This window comes from Eumetopias jubatus, unplaced genomic scaffold (genome assembly GCF_037043125.1).
Source record: "Eumetopias jubatus isolate StellerSeaLion01/CBP00866 unplaced genomic scaffold, mEumJub1_p1.0 scaffold_8, whole genome shotgun sequence".
In the NCBI taxonomy this organism is placed as follows: Eukaryota; Metazoa; Chordata; class Mammalia; order Carnivora; family Otariidae; genus Eumetopias; species Eumetopias jubatus.
This window is the reverse complement of record NW_028274814.1, coordinates 7,879,602-7,897,996: the sequence shown is the minus strand read 5'-3', so window position 1 is coordinate 7,897,996 and position 18,395 is coordinate 7,879,602. Positions and strand designations below refer to the sequence as shown.

The 18,395-nt window shown below is 42.4% G+C and overlaps 1 protein-coding gene across 1 annotated transcript in view; it reads right to left on the bottom strand.

The window, feature by feature from the left end:
• Nucleotides 1-18,395, bottom strand: part of MPP7 (MAGUK p55 scaffold protein 7) — a 287,565-nt gene that overhangs the window by 19,384 nt on the left and 249,786 nt on the right. Inside the window, exon 13 of the mRNA XM_028120937.2 lies at nucleotides 994-1,074. Within this exon, the coding sequence (XP_027976738.1) occupies nucleotides 994-1,074 (81 nt within the window). The remainder of the gene's footprint in view (nucleotides 1-993; nucleotides 1,075-18,395) is intronic.

Below are 18,395 nucleotides of genomic sequence, written 5' to 3'. Positions count from 1 at the left end.
ATATTGCAAGCCAGCTTTTGCAAGAGAAGTGAATTAAAGTTAAAGAAAAAAAAAACACTGTTTAATCCCACATTTCCACATTTTTCCTTTCCTTTCATCTCTGTTGGTGGAAACCAAGGGCCCTGTAACGTATGGCTGAAAATGATTATAAACAATAATTTGGAAAAATGCAGTAACAAGGAGTAACTTGAGGTAATAGAAAACTATAATTTTAAAATAAAGTCAAACTCTTCCAAAACTAGAGAACACTGCTCAGGGCCATATACAAACAGTTGTGTGTTTTGTTTTGTTTTGTTTTTAACAGGACCAAAACCACTTGAAAAAGCCAACATTTCAATTTTAGCCTTTTAGACGGCTTTCTAACATCAACATATTAAGTAGTCAAATGGCATTTATTCTGGAGATCAAAATGCTTCCAGCATCACATTTCACTTGTAAGAAAGCCTATGAAAACCTCTTTTATAAAAATAGATCTAATTCTGTATACTGAAAAGCCCACCATATTTGGATTATATGGCCATGAAAGGCCCATTTAACACCATCTGCCAATTACTACATATAAAAAGTAATTAAGAAAGGCTTCTATTAGAAGAGGCCTCCTTCGGCTCTCTGTGGTTTGGTCCTTCTGATCTTAAACCTGGTGAAAACCTCTGGAAAATATTAGCACTTATTTTAGGAAGTAGAAGAGTCAGGCTTTTATCTAGGAGAAAATTAGTAAATACTAATTTAGTGTCACATGCATACTAAAATTCACCATAAAAACTGAGAATAGAGAAGCCGTGATTAACAAACGTCCCACCAACGGTCTCTGCAGTCTGGGGCAACCCTTTCACTCCCATGCCTCAGTTTCCTCCACTGTAAAAAGTGGAGAGTGTTGCTGCATACTTGCTAGGGCTGTTGTGGGTCCAGAGGCTGAACGCCTGGACCCGTGTCAGGTGCCACCCATCTTTCATCAGTGCTGACCGATTGTTATTGGGGGTGCAGGGAACTTACGGGGCACTGTCACACCGTAGTGTTGGGTATCGCTGATGAGCAGCTTTCGTTTCAGTTCATTCAGACCTACTCCTACAGGACCTGAAAAACAGGAGAATATAAACACGTTATATAACAAAACACCACATACACACGTCTGTAATTCACCTGGATCCCTAAGACAGCCTGAGAACATGGATCCCACTTGGCATCCCAAGTAAAGAGTATCTCGAGTTCAGGTGTACCTAAGGAAAAGCTAGTTCGTTTGTTGCTTTTTTACCACCAAAATTTAAATCCCTGCCTTTCTATTAAAAAGATGAGAAATATTTATGTTTTCAGTGAAACACACTCAAGAGTAGCTGAGTATATATCACCAAGTGATGGTATCCAGAAGAGCCTAAAAATGTACATATGCCTGAAAAAGTCAAAGTTCAGAGTCTGGGCACCAGTCATTTCAATTTCAAACATTTTTAGGGCTTAATAAAAGAACATCTTTGAACGTTAATTGTATTTTTGATCCAAATCTAATGATGCGTTTTAAATTTGCAAAACCATCCGCCACATGTACTTTGGTCAAGGTAACTCTCGTGACACTACGTTTTTAGTGGGTCCTTAAGTGTTTGAAAACTGGCACAAGCCTTAGGTGTCTAAGCAGTCCGTGTATACAGATTAAACACCCACCATGGACAAGGCATACTGTAGCTGCTGTAGCGAACAAAAGTGAACTCTGCCTTCAAAGAAACTAATTGGATGGAGAGAGTCACACAAAACAATTATGAGACTAGGGGCAACACAAAAAGCACTTTCAAGTAGGAGTCGGAAAACAAGTTAGAAGGTCACAAGGCCCGAATGGCTAGCGTCTCTGCCATCAGGGTCCATTTAACAGTGGTGCGTGCGCTGGGCAGAAGGCAAGCTGCAAGCCCAGACTGCCCTGGGTTAGAGTCCCCTCTTCACTACTCCTTTCCCTGGTGATGCTGGGTGCCGGGGTCTGAATGGGTGTGCCCCCCACCCCCAATTCACATGTTGGAACCCCAGCGCCCAAGGTGGTAGAAGGTGGGGCTTTGCGCAGGCCCTTAGGTCAGGAGGCTGGAGCCCTCGGGAAGGGATCAGTGTTCTTTTATAAAAGAGATTCCACAGAGCTCCCTCCAGTTCCAGCACATGAGGACACACCAGATGTGTGTGACCTGGCAGAGGGCCCTCGCCCTGGCACCCTGACCACCAACTGCCCAGCCTCCAGGACTGTGAGAAGTCAATTCCCGTTGTGGACAGGCCACCCCTGCTGTGGTGTGTCGTTACAGCAGCCCGGGGGGACTACGTCACGGACAAAGTTAACGCCTTTGAACCTCGATTAGACTTCATGCTAATTCGGAAAGTAATCACGCTCCCTCTCTTGGGAGGAATCCGTGTGAATCCAGGCATTTGTGTTCATTCTCTTGCCTAATTCTTCTTCTGGGCTTTGAGAAGAATAAGGTTTTATGCCAGACAATGAAGAACAGACAGGTGAACGGAGAAGAGAACGGTGGGTGTCCCGTGGAGGGAAAAGTGTGAGTGAAGATGAAGTTGGAGTTGGGAGGCTATGCCTTCCTTGCTTTGCTGACACTTTTAGGGCCCTCCCCTGTTCCCTCCGCACCCCCCCCACCCCACTACTGGTCACTCACTAACACCTTCCGTCTTGCCAGGAACTGCTGTCAAGTACCAATTCCCTGGGGCTCAGCTCTCCCTTTTTATAGTAAATACTCTGTAATATCCCATTTATGCCCTGAAATGGAATTCGGAGCCAATGTAATGCACTAGCCCTCCAAATTAATAAAATGCCCTCACTGTAATATATGAAAGACAAAAAAGTACTTATAATAAAATATGTATTTCAATATGTAAATGCTTGGACATGACTAGAAAACCTAATGACGTCAGATGTTTGCACCCACCTATAATATGGTGGGATTTAAGAGTAATAAGCTCAGGAACCATTCCATATGAGAAAGTACCTGAAAATGGAAGCCCAAAGGTGCAGGAAAATAGGATAATAAAGACTAGCAACTGGGAGACTTGGGGGGTATGGTAAGGGGAGGGGGAAACAGCCTCAGATGAAATAGAACAGGTCAAGACTATCAAAGTGAAGAAAATGATACTTTTGCAAATGACCCTCACTTTACATGTAAGTATAGCATAAAAATATATGGGATGGGATAGTGCTTCGTTGTCCCAGAAGGCAGACCTCTTATCTTGACACCCCACCCTATGTTGATCTGTTTGGTCCCTGAATGTTCACTACAAACATCTGCGAGAGTATACGGGATGCAGGTCGGATCTGTGTTCCGCAGAAAGGCACGTCTACATTCCTGGCCCCCTCAGCTATTCTGACTTTATAAAAGAGTAAATGCCCATATGCTTCCCAGTGGGCAGTGCCACCCCCGTCGAGAGCCACTGTTCTGAGACGTTAGCCCCTGGTTCTTGTCATCCTCTGCACCTCAATTCCTGCCATCGCCTTGGGTGAGCTCAGCATCCACGTGAATATCCTTCAAAATGCCAGCCTCTAACCTCCCTGACTCCGAGTCTCGAACGACCTTCTCCTCTACTTCGCTTCGACCACTCACGGGGCCGACCTCGAGACTCTGCCATCACCAGCAGCTCTTTCACTACTGAAATATTAAATTCAAACTTCCCAATAGGACTTTGATCTCTGATCCCTTGAGATCTGTCACTCGGTTATGCCTCCCACACCTACTGTCGCAAGGACCTCTAGTGCTCATTTCTTTCTAGTTCTCATTTCTTTCCTTCCTATCTAACAACCCTTCATGCCTTCACTTCCATGGGCCATCATGTCTCCTATTTTGCTAATACTCTCAAATCTCTTACACACTGTCCTTCTATCACACTTGCCGGAAACCTCCAGTCTAAGATCAATCCTGCAGCCCCTCCCCACACCTAGACGAGTGCCGGAAACCCAGACAGCCCTGGAGCAGTCCTGCCATACATTCCTGCTCTCCATGAACAAACGAGACTTACACGCTCTCCGGCAATTATTCCACGTTCTCCTATCTACGGTATTTCTCACATCCCCACGATGATAACTGCAATGCTCCACTCCTCTGTAGCCACAGGTGGGAGTCTCCAGCTGGCTTACATATCCCCTCCCCCGTCAAACAATTGCCAAAGGCTGTCAATTCTACCTCCTCAATAGTCTGCAGGTCTACCATCTTGATTGCCGCCGCAGCCAGTCTAGCCCAGGGAGCCGCCCTGTTTACCTCTCCCGTGGCCCAGCCTCCTCGGCGGCCCCACACCTGCTGACCAGCCTCCTCGGCGGCCCCGCACCTGCTGACCAGCCTCCTCGGCGGCCCCGCACCTGCTGACCAGCCTCCTCGGCGGCCCCGCACCTGCTGACCAGCCTCCTCGGCGGCCCCGCACCTGCTGACCAGCCTCCTTGCCGCCACCAGCAGCAGCAGAGGTTCTTCTAAGGAGCTGTTCGGATCCTGTCACTCCCTTGCTTAACATTCTCGGAAATGTAGTTTCCAGAGGCTCTTCCGAAAAAGATTAAAATCTTCACACGGTTTACAAGGCTCCATGTGAGCCCGTCCCTGCCCCGTCCTCCTGCCTCGAAGCATTTGCTCAAGTTCCCTCCTTCATCGGGAGCCCCAGCGAGTTCTGAAACGTCAGAGCTTGGCTCAAACAGATCTTCCTCAAGCAAGTCTGCAAGACTGTCCTGACCCTGTCGATCATGTTTCTCATTCTTAGGTTTTCAGAGCATCCTACCTTCCCAATACTTAAAAGTCACCATTCAACAACTGCGTAATGTATCACTGCATGGCCTGTCTTTCCCACTAGACAGGGGCCCCATGAGGGCAAGAATCCTGTTACATCACTTACCACCCCCATAAAGCAAGCCCTCAATAAAAATCTGTGGAGTGAATGCAACTTCTTCAGTAGAAGACCTCATCTACTCCAGAGAATACAGAGTCCAACAAGTGGAAAGGTCTTCGAAGTCCCTTCTAGAAACTTCTATATCTAAACCCACCTAGACCATCATCTAGATACTTCTCTGCAGTCATACACTTTTACACCTTCTCTCAGAGATCGCTCTTCCTGAATCTTCCACCTCTTCCAGCTAGCTCCTTTCTGTCAGCACTTACAGCGAATAAATTCTCTCCTACCTTAAAACAACAAACTTCCCTTCACCTTAAGATGTCCCTTGGCCACTGCTCCCTCCCGTCTCTGCCACCCTGACTCCAGCTTCTGCCATTTCTCACCAGCATCTCACATTCTGCCTCCACTGCCTACAGAATCAAACAGAAATTCTCTGACAGGTTTATACAGATTGCACGTTGTGAGCTACCTCTGTGTCTCTGATTTTCATCCTTGCCACTCCTTCCCATGCCTTGCACGCTCCAGCTACATGGAGGTTCCCCTGCTTCTGGAAATGTGGCAGGTTCTCCTTTGTGTTGTCAGGGCCTCATCACATGCTGCCTGCTTTTCCAAGGATGCTCTGCCTGCTTTTGCAAGGTTGCAAGGATGAAGAGGACTTCGTGTGTTTTTGTTTTTGTTTTGTTTTGAGAGAGACAGAGAGAGACGCATGGGGTGGGGACGGGCAGAGGGAGACAGAGGGAGAGGGAGAGTCTTTAAGCAAACTCCACACTGAGCACAGAGCCCGAAAGGGGGCTTGACCTCAGCATCCTGAGATCACGACCTGAGTCGAAACCAAGAATTGGATGCTTAACCGACTGAGCCACGCAGGTGCCTCTACATGTGCTAGTTCTTCTCTGTTGTTTCAGCTTAGATATACTTCAGGGAATCTGCCCTAACAACTTTAAATTTGGGTTTGGTACCAAGTTTATGCATTCCCTTTGCTCCCAATTCAAAGGACTAATCCCACTATACTATAACTGTCGGTTTACCCATCTCTCTCCTCTAATAGCCTGTGAGCTCTGTGAAAACAGAGGTGTCATCGACTTGTTCACCAGCTGGCAAACTGTAGGCACTCGTTAGTTTTATTCATTTCAATTATACTCAGTAATTATGCTCTTCTGGAGGTAAAACTATTTGCTGAATGAACCAAAGGAATGGGAGCGAAATGTACGTAACAGCATCTGCATCTAGAATGCCTGGATATGACAGTGAGGGAACGTGCTCATGGTCCCCAACAGGAGTTGGTAGAGCTTACGTTTGCACTTGGCTCTCTGGATCTTAAAATACAGAGAAGAAGGGGGAAGGTGACGATTCGGCTGTGGACCAGCAAGTTTCAGGGAAGGGAATCCGTCTATCTCATCTCAGCCAGGACTGCGGTGTGGCAGAGAGGACAGGGCGAGGGTGCCCTTGTCGTGCAGGCATGGCAAGGCAGAACTCGGGATGGCGAGGAGAAATGGGACCTCGGTGAGAGAGGAGGAAAGTGAAAGAGTATTGACTGACTGCGAAATGCCAGGCACCATTTGGGGTGTATGTATTTGATCTACTCTGAAGGTACTCAAAATATTTAAAGTGCTAAAACGTACTCTTTAATAGAAAACGAAAAAGGAAAACAAGGGGTATTACAAATGGAGCTGTGTTCTCCGTATAGATGATGCCAACTTAGTTATATATGCTCGAAGAAAAAGAGGCGAATAAAACACTCAACTTAAAGAGCGTGTGCGGGCCTGCCATGCCCACCCCCAGCCCCAGCACCCAGGACTAAAAGGGTGACATGAATATACTGTTTCTTCGGCAGGTCTCAGCTCTGGAGTGCTTCCCAGAGTGTGAGATACTTTGTTGAGTGAGAGCCTAGCTTCTTTTTTGTTTTCTTTTTTTCTTTCTTCTACTACCCATGCCAAAAAACACAATGATTTATTTTAACTCTGGAGGAAAAAACTAGTTGTGCTTGAATTAGAGGGGAAAAGTATGCTGTCTCTAATAAGATACCCTGACGTTTTGACTGTATTCAATTTTACCCCTTTATATAATCTCTTTGTAGTGAGCTTGCTTCACTGCACACTCATGGAGTATGCCAAGAATGTTCAGTGGCAAAAGATTTTATTTGAAAAATTTTCCCCAGATTTGAGGTCATCATCTTCAAAGGTGGGAGTTTCCTTATAAAAATGGTTAAAGCAGGGATATGGCTTCCATCATTCTTACTACAAAATTGTCCTGAGGGCCTCCAAACAGCATTTTCCCTGAGAAGCTCTTGGATCAATTCTGTCATCCACATTGCTGAAGTTCTAGAATTTTTCTTTTTAGATCTTAACCTTAAGATCACCAGCTAAGCTCCACACCCCTGTTCCCCCATGGCTAGGGGTTAAGTTCACAGCACTTTCGGTTGGCTGCTTTGTATTTAGGATACAGTATCTATTTACACTGCAGGCCACTTGAGGGATGCAGACTAAGTTAGGTTCACTCTGCAGTGGGACAGACTCATTTCCCCTTCGATACAGCAGCTGTTACCGCAATTGGTGAAATACACATACACATATGTATATAAATTGGTTACCCTATAGTTTGTTTTCAGGTGTGCTTGTTAATGTTTAAAGAGAAAGATGATAATCTAAATAGCACATATTTAAATCACAGACAATAGGCTTTGGAAAAGAATAACTATGATGATGACACACTGAGGTTTGTTTGTGGCAGGCATGTGTTACACGGTTAACATACACCGTTACTAATCCTCTGAGGTATTACCGTCCTCATTTTGCAGACGAGAAAACAATGAGAGGTGAAGACATTTTCCTAAATGCAATTTTCCTAAGGTCTGGAGTGTGCCTCAACTGGTGTTCGGACTCAAAAGGTCTGTATTCTTTCCATACTGCCTATCATCTTATCAAAAGAATGTCAATAAAATACAAACTCAGGTAGCCAGTTATCCACTGTCTGATTATGCCTGTGACCCGTAGCTTCAGTCTCTCAGCCAGTTTCCAAGCTGCCCCGCACCTTGGATAGTGATGACTATCTGCTCACGGATTACACAGAGACCCCCCAGCTACAAAAAGGGTAAGTCAGATCTGAGGACCTCAAAACTCATTCTGTGCAGAACCTTGGAAAAGTCTGTATGAAACTTATTGAAGACAATGTATGCTAGGCCGTGTGTCAGCATTCTAGATTTAGGACGAAGGAAATAAAATACAATGATGATAGGTAAGTAAAAACCAAAAAAAGCACCTTAAAAATCATTTGGAATTCATTAATTTGGAATCCAGGCAGCGAACTAAAACTGATGTTTTTCTAGCTCGAAAACAACATAGAAGAATGTTTCTATTCAAACCAAAACATGTAAATAAGTATCCGTTTCATTTTTTTAATTCCATAAGAATTTACAAAATCAACTGTGTGTGTGCAAATACAAGAAAGAATAAAGCCATTAATTCGCATTAGTTGATGTTCTTATAAAAACTGTATCAATTAGATAATTAAGAAAATTAGGAAGGCATACTGTTTTTATTACTTTTGTACATTTAATTAGTAACTCCTTCCTGAAAGTAGGCAAACGTGTTGTGTGTGATTTTATACAAAGGTTCATTCATTTCAGCCAAAGAAATACAGCCCATTTAGGGTGTCCATAATGATGCTGTTAAAGTTTCTGTTTAAAACTTTCCATTTAAGGAAATACTCGCGTTAAACTAAAAGCAAAAATGCCTTTATTTCTATCTTAAAAAGAAGATTTAAAAAAAAAATCTATATGCAAATTCTCAGCCTTTGTTTATGTATAGAGGAGCATTTACACATATACAACGCCTTTGCCCCAAATGACCTCCACCTCTGTTGACATTACTGACCCATTATCCATGTAATTCTAAGACGCTGAATGTTTTCACTGTTGTATTTTCAGATTTTCTGCTTTTTAATCCATGGATGTGTATAAGGGTTTATAATTTGTAATAAATCTTTGTGGATGGAAAACAAGAAATAGGCTTCTATTAGAATGTTAGCATAATACACTTTTAAAATTAAGTCATAGTTGATGCACAGAAGTTTTTCATGCTGTAGACATGGCCCCCCAAAAGATCTACCTTCTGAATCTGAAACAGACATATACAATTTAAAATCAAAAAAAGCTAAATGAGTGGAGAAAGCATGGAAGAAATAAAACCAGTGCCCACAGTAGCACTCTGAAACTGTAGGTACACTGAAAGAATGCTCTAAAATATGGGTATGGTGTTCTCATACTAAAAAAAAAATTATGGACATACTCTGTGGTATTGTACTTAAAACTTCAACCATCTACTTATTTATATGTTAGTGCAGACCCTAAGTGAATACCTACTAGAACAATAATGTATTACTACTGTGAAAATGATTTAATTGAAATCTATGAAATGTGATACATTTTATTTATTTAATTTTTTTGAGAAAGAGAGAACACATGAGCAGGGGAGAAGGGCAGAGGGAGGAGAGAATCTTAAGCAGGCTCCATGCCCAGCATAGAACCCGACGCGGGGCTCAATCTTGGAACCCTGAGATATATGACCTGAGCTGAAATCAAGAGTTGGACACTTAACTGACCGAGCCACCCAGGTGCCCCTGAAATGTAATATATATACATATATATTTTTTAAAGACACTCATGTAGTCTACAAAAAAATGACAATAAAGTTACTTGTAAATGTCCAGTGTAGCATTTTGTTAAAGTTGATGAGCATCAAAATGAATTTACTAATGTAAATATAGATGAGTGGTACCTTACACATGAAAGGACAATTGTGCTGAAGATTACAGTGTTACTCATCTGTTAGGAAAGAAACTTCTCAGAAAGAGGTAGATACAGGTAGAGGAGATTGGCCAAATTAGTCTTAACACAAAATGCACTCATGTAACAGAACACATTTAATAAAATCCATTCTTGTTTGGATTTCTGTGCAGTATTAAACTATACACTGGAGAGAAATCTGTTGCTCTATCAAGTACTATTTGCTTTTGCTCATGATCTTTGTACATCCTGACACAGGCATAAAAATGGCGTATTGCGTGAAAGCTCCTCTCATGGATGAGGTTTTTAACTATGTGGTTTAACTATGTGTTTACCTCCAGTGGACCTGCCCTGCTTAACATGAAAATTCTTCCACGTTTTCCCCCAGACACTTTTATAGTATTGGCCAGACTTGTTCCTCTTACTATCCAGAGAAAAATAGCAAAATTGCTGGAGTCTGTACTCAGTATCCAAATGGCTTTTGTTACCTGAAAAAACACACTTACTCATTTGATTTATTACAAGAAAAATCAAATGAAATCTCTAGGTATTCTTCAGCTCAGATACGTTATAAAAAGCCTACTTATCCTATCGTAGCACTACTATTTTTGTTGCTCTAGGCATAAAATAGAAACTACCATGCTATTTAATATTTGACTCACAATGATCACAATAGTGGGTGGCTGGATTTTGTGCTGGCGAGTGACAAAGTTGCTTATAAAACTAAATTTAGAGTTCAATCAAACTACATAGAAAATACAGCAACTTAGCAGTTCATAACAAGCCCTGCCAGAGGTTCAGGGCTTTTTTCCTCTGTTACACTTTCATAGCGGAAGAAAAATCCTATCAATGAAGCATCAACTTGTATGCTAATGTCAAAAAAATAAAAAAAAGAAAAGAAAAGAAAAAAAAAAGTGGGAGCCTTGCTGAAAGAGCATCATTTTTTCCAAAGTAGCTATTGACACCAGACTTCTACAGACTGATTCAAGTTCTCATCTCTCCTCTATCTCAGGGGTATGACGAGTCAATAAAATTAAAAGGTCAAAATAAACCCATTCCTGAGTCTTCCTAAAGAGTCTGTTCAAAAATGTGACCTTTTCAACAAGCTACCACAATCTGATTCAAAATCCTGATTCCTCTGAATCTGCCCTGCTTTTAGTGTCTTTCACAGAATTTACCAACCTCTGAAACTGTACAATTGACTTTATATTACGAATTTATGTTGAATCTGTTTTTCTATGTCCTTCCCTGAGAATGTAAACGCCACAAGGGCAAAAACATTTGTGTTGTGTGCGAAGGGACCCACGTGCCTAGAACCGTGCCTGGCACGGCTGGTACTCCATAAAAATCAGCTGAATGAACTTAATTGTGATTTATGCCCAGAAATTAAGCCAGAGTATAAACATTTAAGATACGCCAATGGCATAAAAAAGCCAACTGTGATTCTAATAAAGACCACATTTACCTCCTATATACAAGGATTATAATTTTAAACCCAGCACACACTCATAAATTCAATTATGACTTTTGGGTTTACAGTTGTCTATATAAAATCCTCCAGAGCAGACTCTAATTCCTACAAGCCTTCAATCAAAGTTCAGCCAAAGTTATGAAAATTTTAATAAACATATTAACATTTATATTCTGTTTTGAGTACTTGCTTTTCTCTCTGCTTTATGTGCAAGACTTTTTGTTCTGCCATAGTTTTATGGAAAAATGATGACAGTCTTATAAAGGTCTATTTATTCAAACTGCCTCTACAAAGCAGTCTTTAGACAGTATATGAGATTCAGCACAAAGAAGGGCAGAATAGTACTTATTGCTCAAGCTGGAAATGTGAAATATATAGAAAGATTTATTATTAGTTTCCTCTTATGCCTCATAACCAGACAGAACAAGTCACAAATTGTCTGAATACCCACATGATGAATTTTGCTCTTCTATTGGCTTAAGCTGTGAAGTGTTTTAGTAGCTTTTTAAACACCAAAGCTTTCTCTCCACTCCCTCCCCTACAAACACACAGACACATTATTTGGCTTTATTACTTTCCTTTTTAAAAAGTCAGGTCTCACTAAAGATAAAATTTATGCAGAAAAATGTACTAAATGCCTGACATTTGGTTTTAACATACTTTTTGGAAAATACTTTCAAATGCAGAAAGGAGTAGAACAGAAAATGTCACTACGCTATTTTAGTGGCTAAAATGTGGCTTTGGAATAGTACCTTTACAAAATGAAAAGAAAAAATTAAATACTTGTGAGCAAGGCTCAAAGTCCTCAACTGTCAACAGTTTTGCTAAGTTAACAACTTGGTCTATTTTAATTTCTTAAAGGTTAAGTCCAAGGATAAAAAGTGTGCAGTATTACGGTAAGAAAGTAGAGCAAATAATACTGTGGACCTCTTTAGCAATATTTACCTTACAGTTTCACAGCAAATACCATTATTCCCAATGGCTTTGAAAACAGTGGGAAAAACAAATGAGGCTTGAGGAGGACCAGGCTGCTAATACTCTACTCTTTCCATCTTCCTACACATGTTGCAGGAACCGAGGCACTGCTTCCTTAGTATAGGATTTCTGCCATCATGAACAGTTAACAGTTAATTCAGGAACAATCCAAAACTTATAAAATTTGAGTCCCCTGCTTGGTTACCTCTTTTAGATGATAAACTGCTGAATAATCTGATTTAGTTTCTAAGTATTTCAAACAGAGGTTAAAAAATTAGCAGAAGTCCACTCATATGTGAACATTTCATGTTTCTCTTGTTAGTATTCTCAGTTCACAATATAAAAAGGAGACAACAGGCCCAAAATGGAGTCACTTATGCTAAGCCCACATCACCATATAAAGACTTAATACCTAACCTAATTAACAGCAACCTCTCTCAGGAGTGGACTCTTAAACCAGTCGATCCAGAATTACCTGCTCAGCACCAGTGAGGTAATCTGCCTAAAAGACCCCTGCTGTCCCCCAAAGGAAGGTGACCGTGCCTGAAACAATACACACTTTTCTAATAACTTCCTTGTCCTGCCCCTTCTGCCTATAAAATTCTTCCATTTTGTACAGCTCTTTGGAGTTCTATCAGCTAGATGGGATGCTGCCCAATTCATGAATCACTGAATAAAGTCAGTAAGATCTTAAAGATTCACTCGTTGAATTTTGGTTTTTAACAGATTTTGTGGCAGTGGTAGGATCTGAAGGAAACTTCTGACACCTCTGGGGATGATAAGAAACACAGGTGTGATATCCGTGAACGCTTCGAGTTCTATTTTTCTTGTTTTTTCTGAGGGCTACGGGTAAGCACCCCCCGGTTCTGGGCTCTGCTCTCTTTGCATCAAACTCCTAATCTAATTGGCTTTCCAATCCAGGACTTAGCGGGTTAGCTAGATCTGGTAGATGGTTCTACCCTGACCTCTAGTCCCAGCCCTTACTTTAAAGTCCAGCCTCCTGCTGTTGGGGTCCGCTGGTTCTGTCCACAGTTCCATGCTGGGAATGGCTGGGGGGTGCAACTAATCCCTCTTTTTTTGGCCACTCTGCCATCACATCTCTTTGGTTACTGCTGGTGCATTAATGTGTACATGCTTGTTTGGCTGGCTTTGTGTGGGTACAGGCTATTGCCAATTGGGAATCTCAGAAGCCAAAAAGCCGCAAACTCGGTGGACATGGATCAGTACTTAATAGCTGTTACCGTGCTCAACACCTAACTCTAAGACTCTCACGTTAGGATAGGTTGGTCATGGAATGGGTTAGATTGACACCAGGTCACCTGTAAACCTCAAGAAAATTTCTTGCACAGGGAGGTACGCTGTGAAACACCACACAATCCTCAACCCAGTGGCACATCCCTCTGAGGTATTAGTTTGGCTCAAGGAGACCCAACAGCTTAAAGAAATGAGATTCTTAAATTACAAAGAGCTAGGTGTGCCACCTGCTTATTCTATGTATAAAGAACTACAGTCCCGGAAGCAATAGACAGCTACAAAAATGGCAACTCTTACTAAAGACAACCTAGAACTGCAATGGCCATTATTGGGGGAGCATTCATTTAGACTGTTCATTTAGGAAGTGTGCTTGAAAGCAAAGGTTCCCAAATCAAACAAACAGAATGGGTATACCTATTTTAATTGGTATGGAGAAGCTTCCAAAAGGCTTCAAGATGCCAAAATAGCTTCACTGAAAAATTCATAGCAAAAGGCTAATGAAGAATTAAAGACAGAGAGATCCCTACAACAAAAGACAGACTGACATAACTCCTACTGCTCCCCGTCTACCCTCCTTTACCTCAGTACTCATGTTCTCCTAACTCTCTATCTGAATTGCCTTTCCACCCTGAAGAGACAATTATATAATTATATTTTAAAATAAACCCCCCCAAGGCTGCAGGAGATCCTCCTCAGGCATCTTTCACTCCTTGGTCAAAAACCAAACCAAACTAAGACCCATAATTAAAGAATTTCCTAAACTCAAGGAGGAACCCCAAAAGTTTTCTGAAGAATTGAGTCCTCATCACGGCCTATGACGCCAGGCTGTCAGATCTTTATCAGCTTGTGCACATCCTGGTGGGAGCAGATGCAGCCCAAAAATGGATGTGAGAAGCAGAATGGCATAACCCCAAGGATAACATTTGACATCTTCATCACGGTCCCATTATGGACCAGGAAAAAACTGCAGGATAGCAACGAATCTTTTAAAAGCCATTCACAGAGTCTTGACTGCCCACATTTGACTGGTCTATGATTCAAACATGCCAATAAGACAAATCTGACGGACTCTAAAGCCCATCTGCAAGCTCCCTTCCTATGGCATTCTAGGTTGTATACAATGAATGAGGCCACCCAACCTGCTCTAGTTGCCCTATTTGTAAATGGATTATCTTCTGTGATTAGCGGACTGATAAATGAACAAGATGGCATGGAAGGGCACTGACTTGACTGAACTTGTGACTCTAACTCATTATGACTTTGAAACAAGACCAAAATCAAAAGTCCACCAAATTAGTAGCCTTATAGCTACAAAAGCTACGAACCAGGCACCTAAAATAATACCTGCCCCCACCCCCAATTGCACCCTCTTAGGAGTCTGTCATCAAAACACTGGACCAGGGCGCCTGGGTGGCTCAGTCAGTTAAGCGTCTGCTTTCAGCTCAGGTCTTGATCCTGGGGTCCTGGGATCGAGCCCCATATACAGGGGATGTCAAATGTTATCCTTGGGGTTATGCCATTCTGCTTCTCACATCCATTTTGGGCCTCAAAATAGTGGGCTCCCTGCTCAGTAGGGAGTCTGCTTCTCCCTCTCCCTCTGCCCCTTCTCCCCGCTCGTGTGCGCATGCTCTCTAATAAAAATCTTAAAAAAAACCCAAACCCAAACAAAACAAAACAAAAACTGGACCAGGGGTCAATGTCTCATTTTTCTTTAAATAGGACACTGAAAAAAGCCATCATCAAAGGCCTTATTCAAATCCTTCCTCATCTACTCAAATGCCTATCTTCCCCCAAATGGCCCCTCTCAGAGCCAACTCTGAGGGATCCTCTGATAAACTGCTACCAGTAATCCCCTTAAACAGCTAAGGGAAGACTAAAAATAAAATCAGTGGAAAACCTTGCCAGATTCTGGTAGATATGGGAGCAACATTCCCTACTTTAAACCCAGCTCTCATAGGACAACAAATCCCTCGGAGCGAAGAAGTTTCTATAGTCGGGGTATCTAATAAAATTGAGAGAGAGATTCTATCTCAACCTGTAGTACAGATGACTCTGGGACCTTTTACTGAAAAAGTTTGTGTGTGGGGGTGGGTGGGTCGTTTTTTGTTTGTTTGCTATGTAATACAGTACCAGTCAACCTGTTAGGTAGAGATCTCCTTTCTAAAATTAAAAGGGCTAATACGTTTTGCCTCCAATGGAAACCTCACCTTACCAACCTGACCCTGATCTTTTATGTCCCTTATAACTTGTCCCTGATAGAGAAGAGAAACAATTCCAGCACAGATCCCTGATTTATCTGAGGTGCCTGAAAATCTGTGGGCTACTTCTAATACTGACACTGGGAGAACAGAGTGCAGAGCCTATAAAAATTCAGATAGACATAACTAAACCTCTTCCTAAATTGCCTCAATATCCACTAAAGCCTGAAGCCGTGCAAGACCTCATACCAACAGACCTTGATCACTCAGTCGCTAATCATTCCCTGGACCAGCCCCGGTAACTGCCAGACTGGAAACCTGATGGGTGGGGTTGGCAATTTGTCCAGGAGTTGAGACCTATTAATAAGATACTTATTCCCCATTTCCCAGTTGCTCCAAACCTGACAACTTTTTGTCACAAGTTCCACTAGAGTCAAGACGGTTCGCTGCTGTGGACCTATGTTCAGCCTTCTTCAGCATCCCTGGAGACCCCAACAGCCAACATCTATTTATTTGCCTTGATTTGGAACAATTAACACTATACCTGGGCAGTCATCTCTCACAGGCTCAATGGGGACCCATCTTATTTCCCCCAAGTGCTCCACCAATTTAAATCCCCTATAGTTCCCTGGGAAATTGAGCACACTCCGTATCATAGTATATTTGCACTAGAGTATGCAGACGACCTCTTGCTATGCCCAGTGACCAAACAGGTATCCATCAAAGATTCCATTTATTTGCTGCAACAGCTGAAAAAGGACATAAAAATTTCTAAGGAACGGGCACCTGGGTGGCTCAGTTGGTTAAGCGACTGCCTTCGGCTCAGGTCATGGTCCCAGAGTCCTGGGATCGAGTCCCACATCTGGCTCCCGGCTCAGCGGGGAGCCTGCTTCTCCCTCTGACCCTCTCCCCTCTCATGCTGTTTCTCTCTCTCTCTCTCAAATAAATAAATAAATAAAATCTTTTAAAAAAATTTCTAAGGAACAATTATAATCATCTCTAGATACTGTTCATTACCTAGGCCATAATCTAGGTGCTAATGGAATCCACTATCTCCAAAAGAGAAGTAAACTAATCCAACAATGTCCTAGGCCCACAACTAAGCAACATCTTCATGGATTCCTAGGCCTAGCTGGCTACTGCAGACTCTGGGCTCCTAATTTTCCTCGACTGACTTCCCCAATCCATGAACTTACTAAAATTTCAGTCCCTGAACCCTTCCTTGGGCAGATAATCACAAGAAGACCTTTATAAGACTAAAATAAGCACAGCAGGAACTGCCTGTCCCAGGGCTACCTACCTGTTCAAACCCTTTCACCTTAAAAACAAAAACAAAAACAAAAACAAAAAAAACCCTTTCACCTTATTTGCGTATGAAAGAGGTAACCAAGTCCTGGAAATAATCACCCAAGAACGTGGCAGTGAACACAGACCTACTGCTTCTTGGAGCATCCAACTTGATTCAGTCACCTGCGGCCATGCCAAATGTTTGAAGGCTACAGCTGCACAGTTAATAGAAGCTTCCAAAGATATGACTCTAGGAAATGACATTTATTTACAAACTCCATAAGCTGTCCAAAGTCTTAATTCTGAATTGACTTAGTATTTCTCCACAAGCACACTCACTTCCTGTGAGATCCTTCTACTTTTGCCACCCAACCTGCATCTTCAATGTGGCAATATTCTTAATCCTGCCATGTTACTACCCCTACCTGATGAGGGTGAGCCCCATGACTATGAGGCACCCGATTTTGTGACACATCCTGATTTAGGAGCTACCTCCTTTGACTAATCCTGATCTAATTTTGTCTGTTGATGGGTCATCCTGTAAAACTGAGAAAGGGAACTTTCAGGCTGACAATACTGTTACTACCCAATATGAACTACTTGGGAGAGGAAACCTCCCACAAGCTAATCGGCCCAACAAACAGAGCTCCGTGCCCTAACCCAAATACACCATTTATCGAAAGGACAGACTGTTCATATTCATACAGATAGCTGATATGAATATGAACCTTTAGGATCAGCCATGGTTTGGGATGGTTATGGAAACAAAGTGGTTTTCTTATGTCCACTGGACCCCAATCAAAAATGGACAAGAAGTAGAAGACCTTCTTACTGCTATGGTCTTATCTTCCAAAATTGCTGTCATCAAAATTGAGGCCCACACTAAAAATGGAACCTGGTATCAGAGAAACGCCCTAGCTGACTTTCATGGAATGGCAGTACAACTGAATCTATCAAGGTTGTGGCACATATGGATAAAGTCCACTTTGCTTCTGCAAAAAATGACCTCTTGTTGCCAGACTTCTGCCTTTCTGATGTCCTATAACATGGCAACAGTCCGCTCCTGAACCAGCGAAATTACGATGAGCAAACAAGGTTATAAATTCAATGAACGGTTGGGGTGATGGGAAAACCAAGATGGCTACTGGGTCCTTCCTTGCTCCCTGGCATAACTCACTTTTCAGTTTTTGCATTCCTTCCCCCACCATGGCGCAACGAAGATGACTCAAATTATGAATTGACCTCGGTGGTGTTCTGGAAATGTCATCAGAGGAAGACAACTCCCCAACCTTGTTGGAAGGGACCTTACCAAAGGTTCCTGACTGTTGACACTGCTGCAAAACCAGAAAGCACCGAATCTTGGTTACACACCTCACAGCTAGAGAAGACTCCACCTGCCATCTGGTCCTGTCCAGATGCTGGAGACTTCCAAATCAAAGCAATGAGGGAAAGGAGCTGACATCACTGTAGACTGCTTCCAACCAAGATGCCAGATCAAGACTTTATACTTTAACTAAACAGGAAACACTCTCATCTTCTCTTTCCTTTACTCTGTCCCTGGCCTGGAAAAGTAGCACCACCAGCTATATCT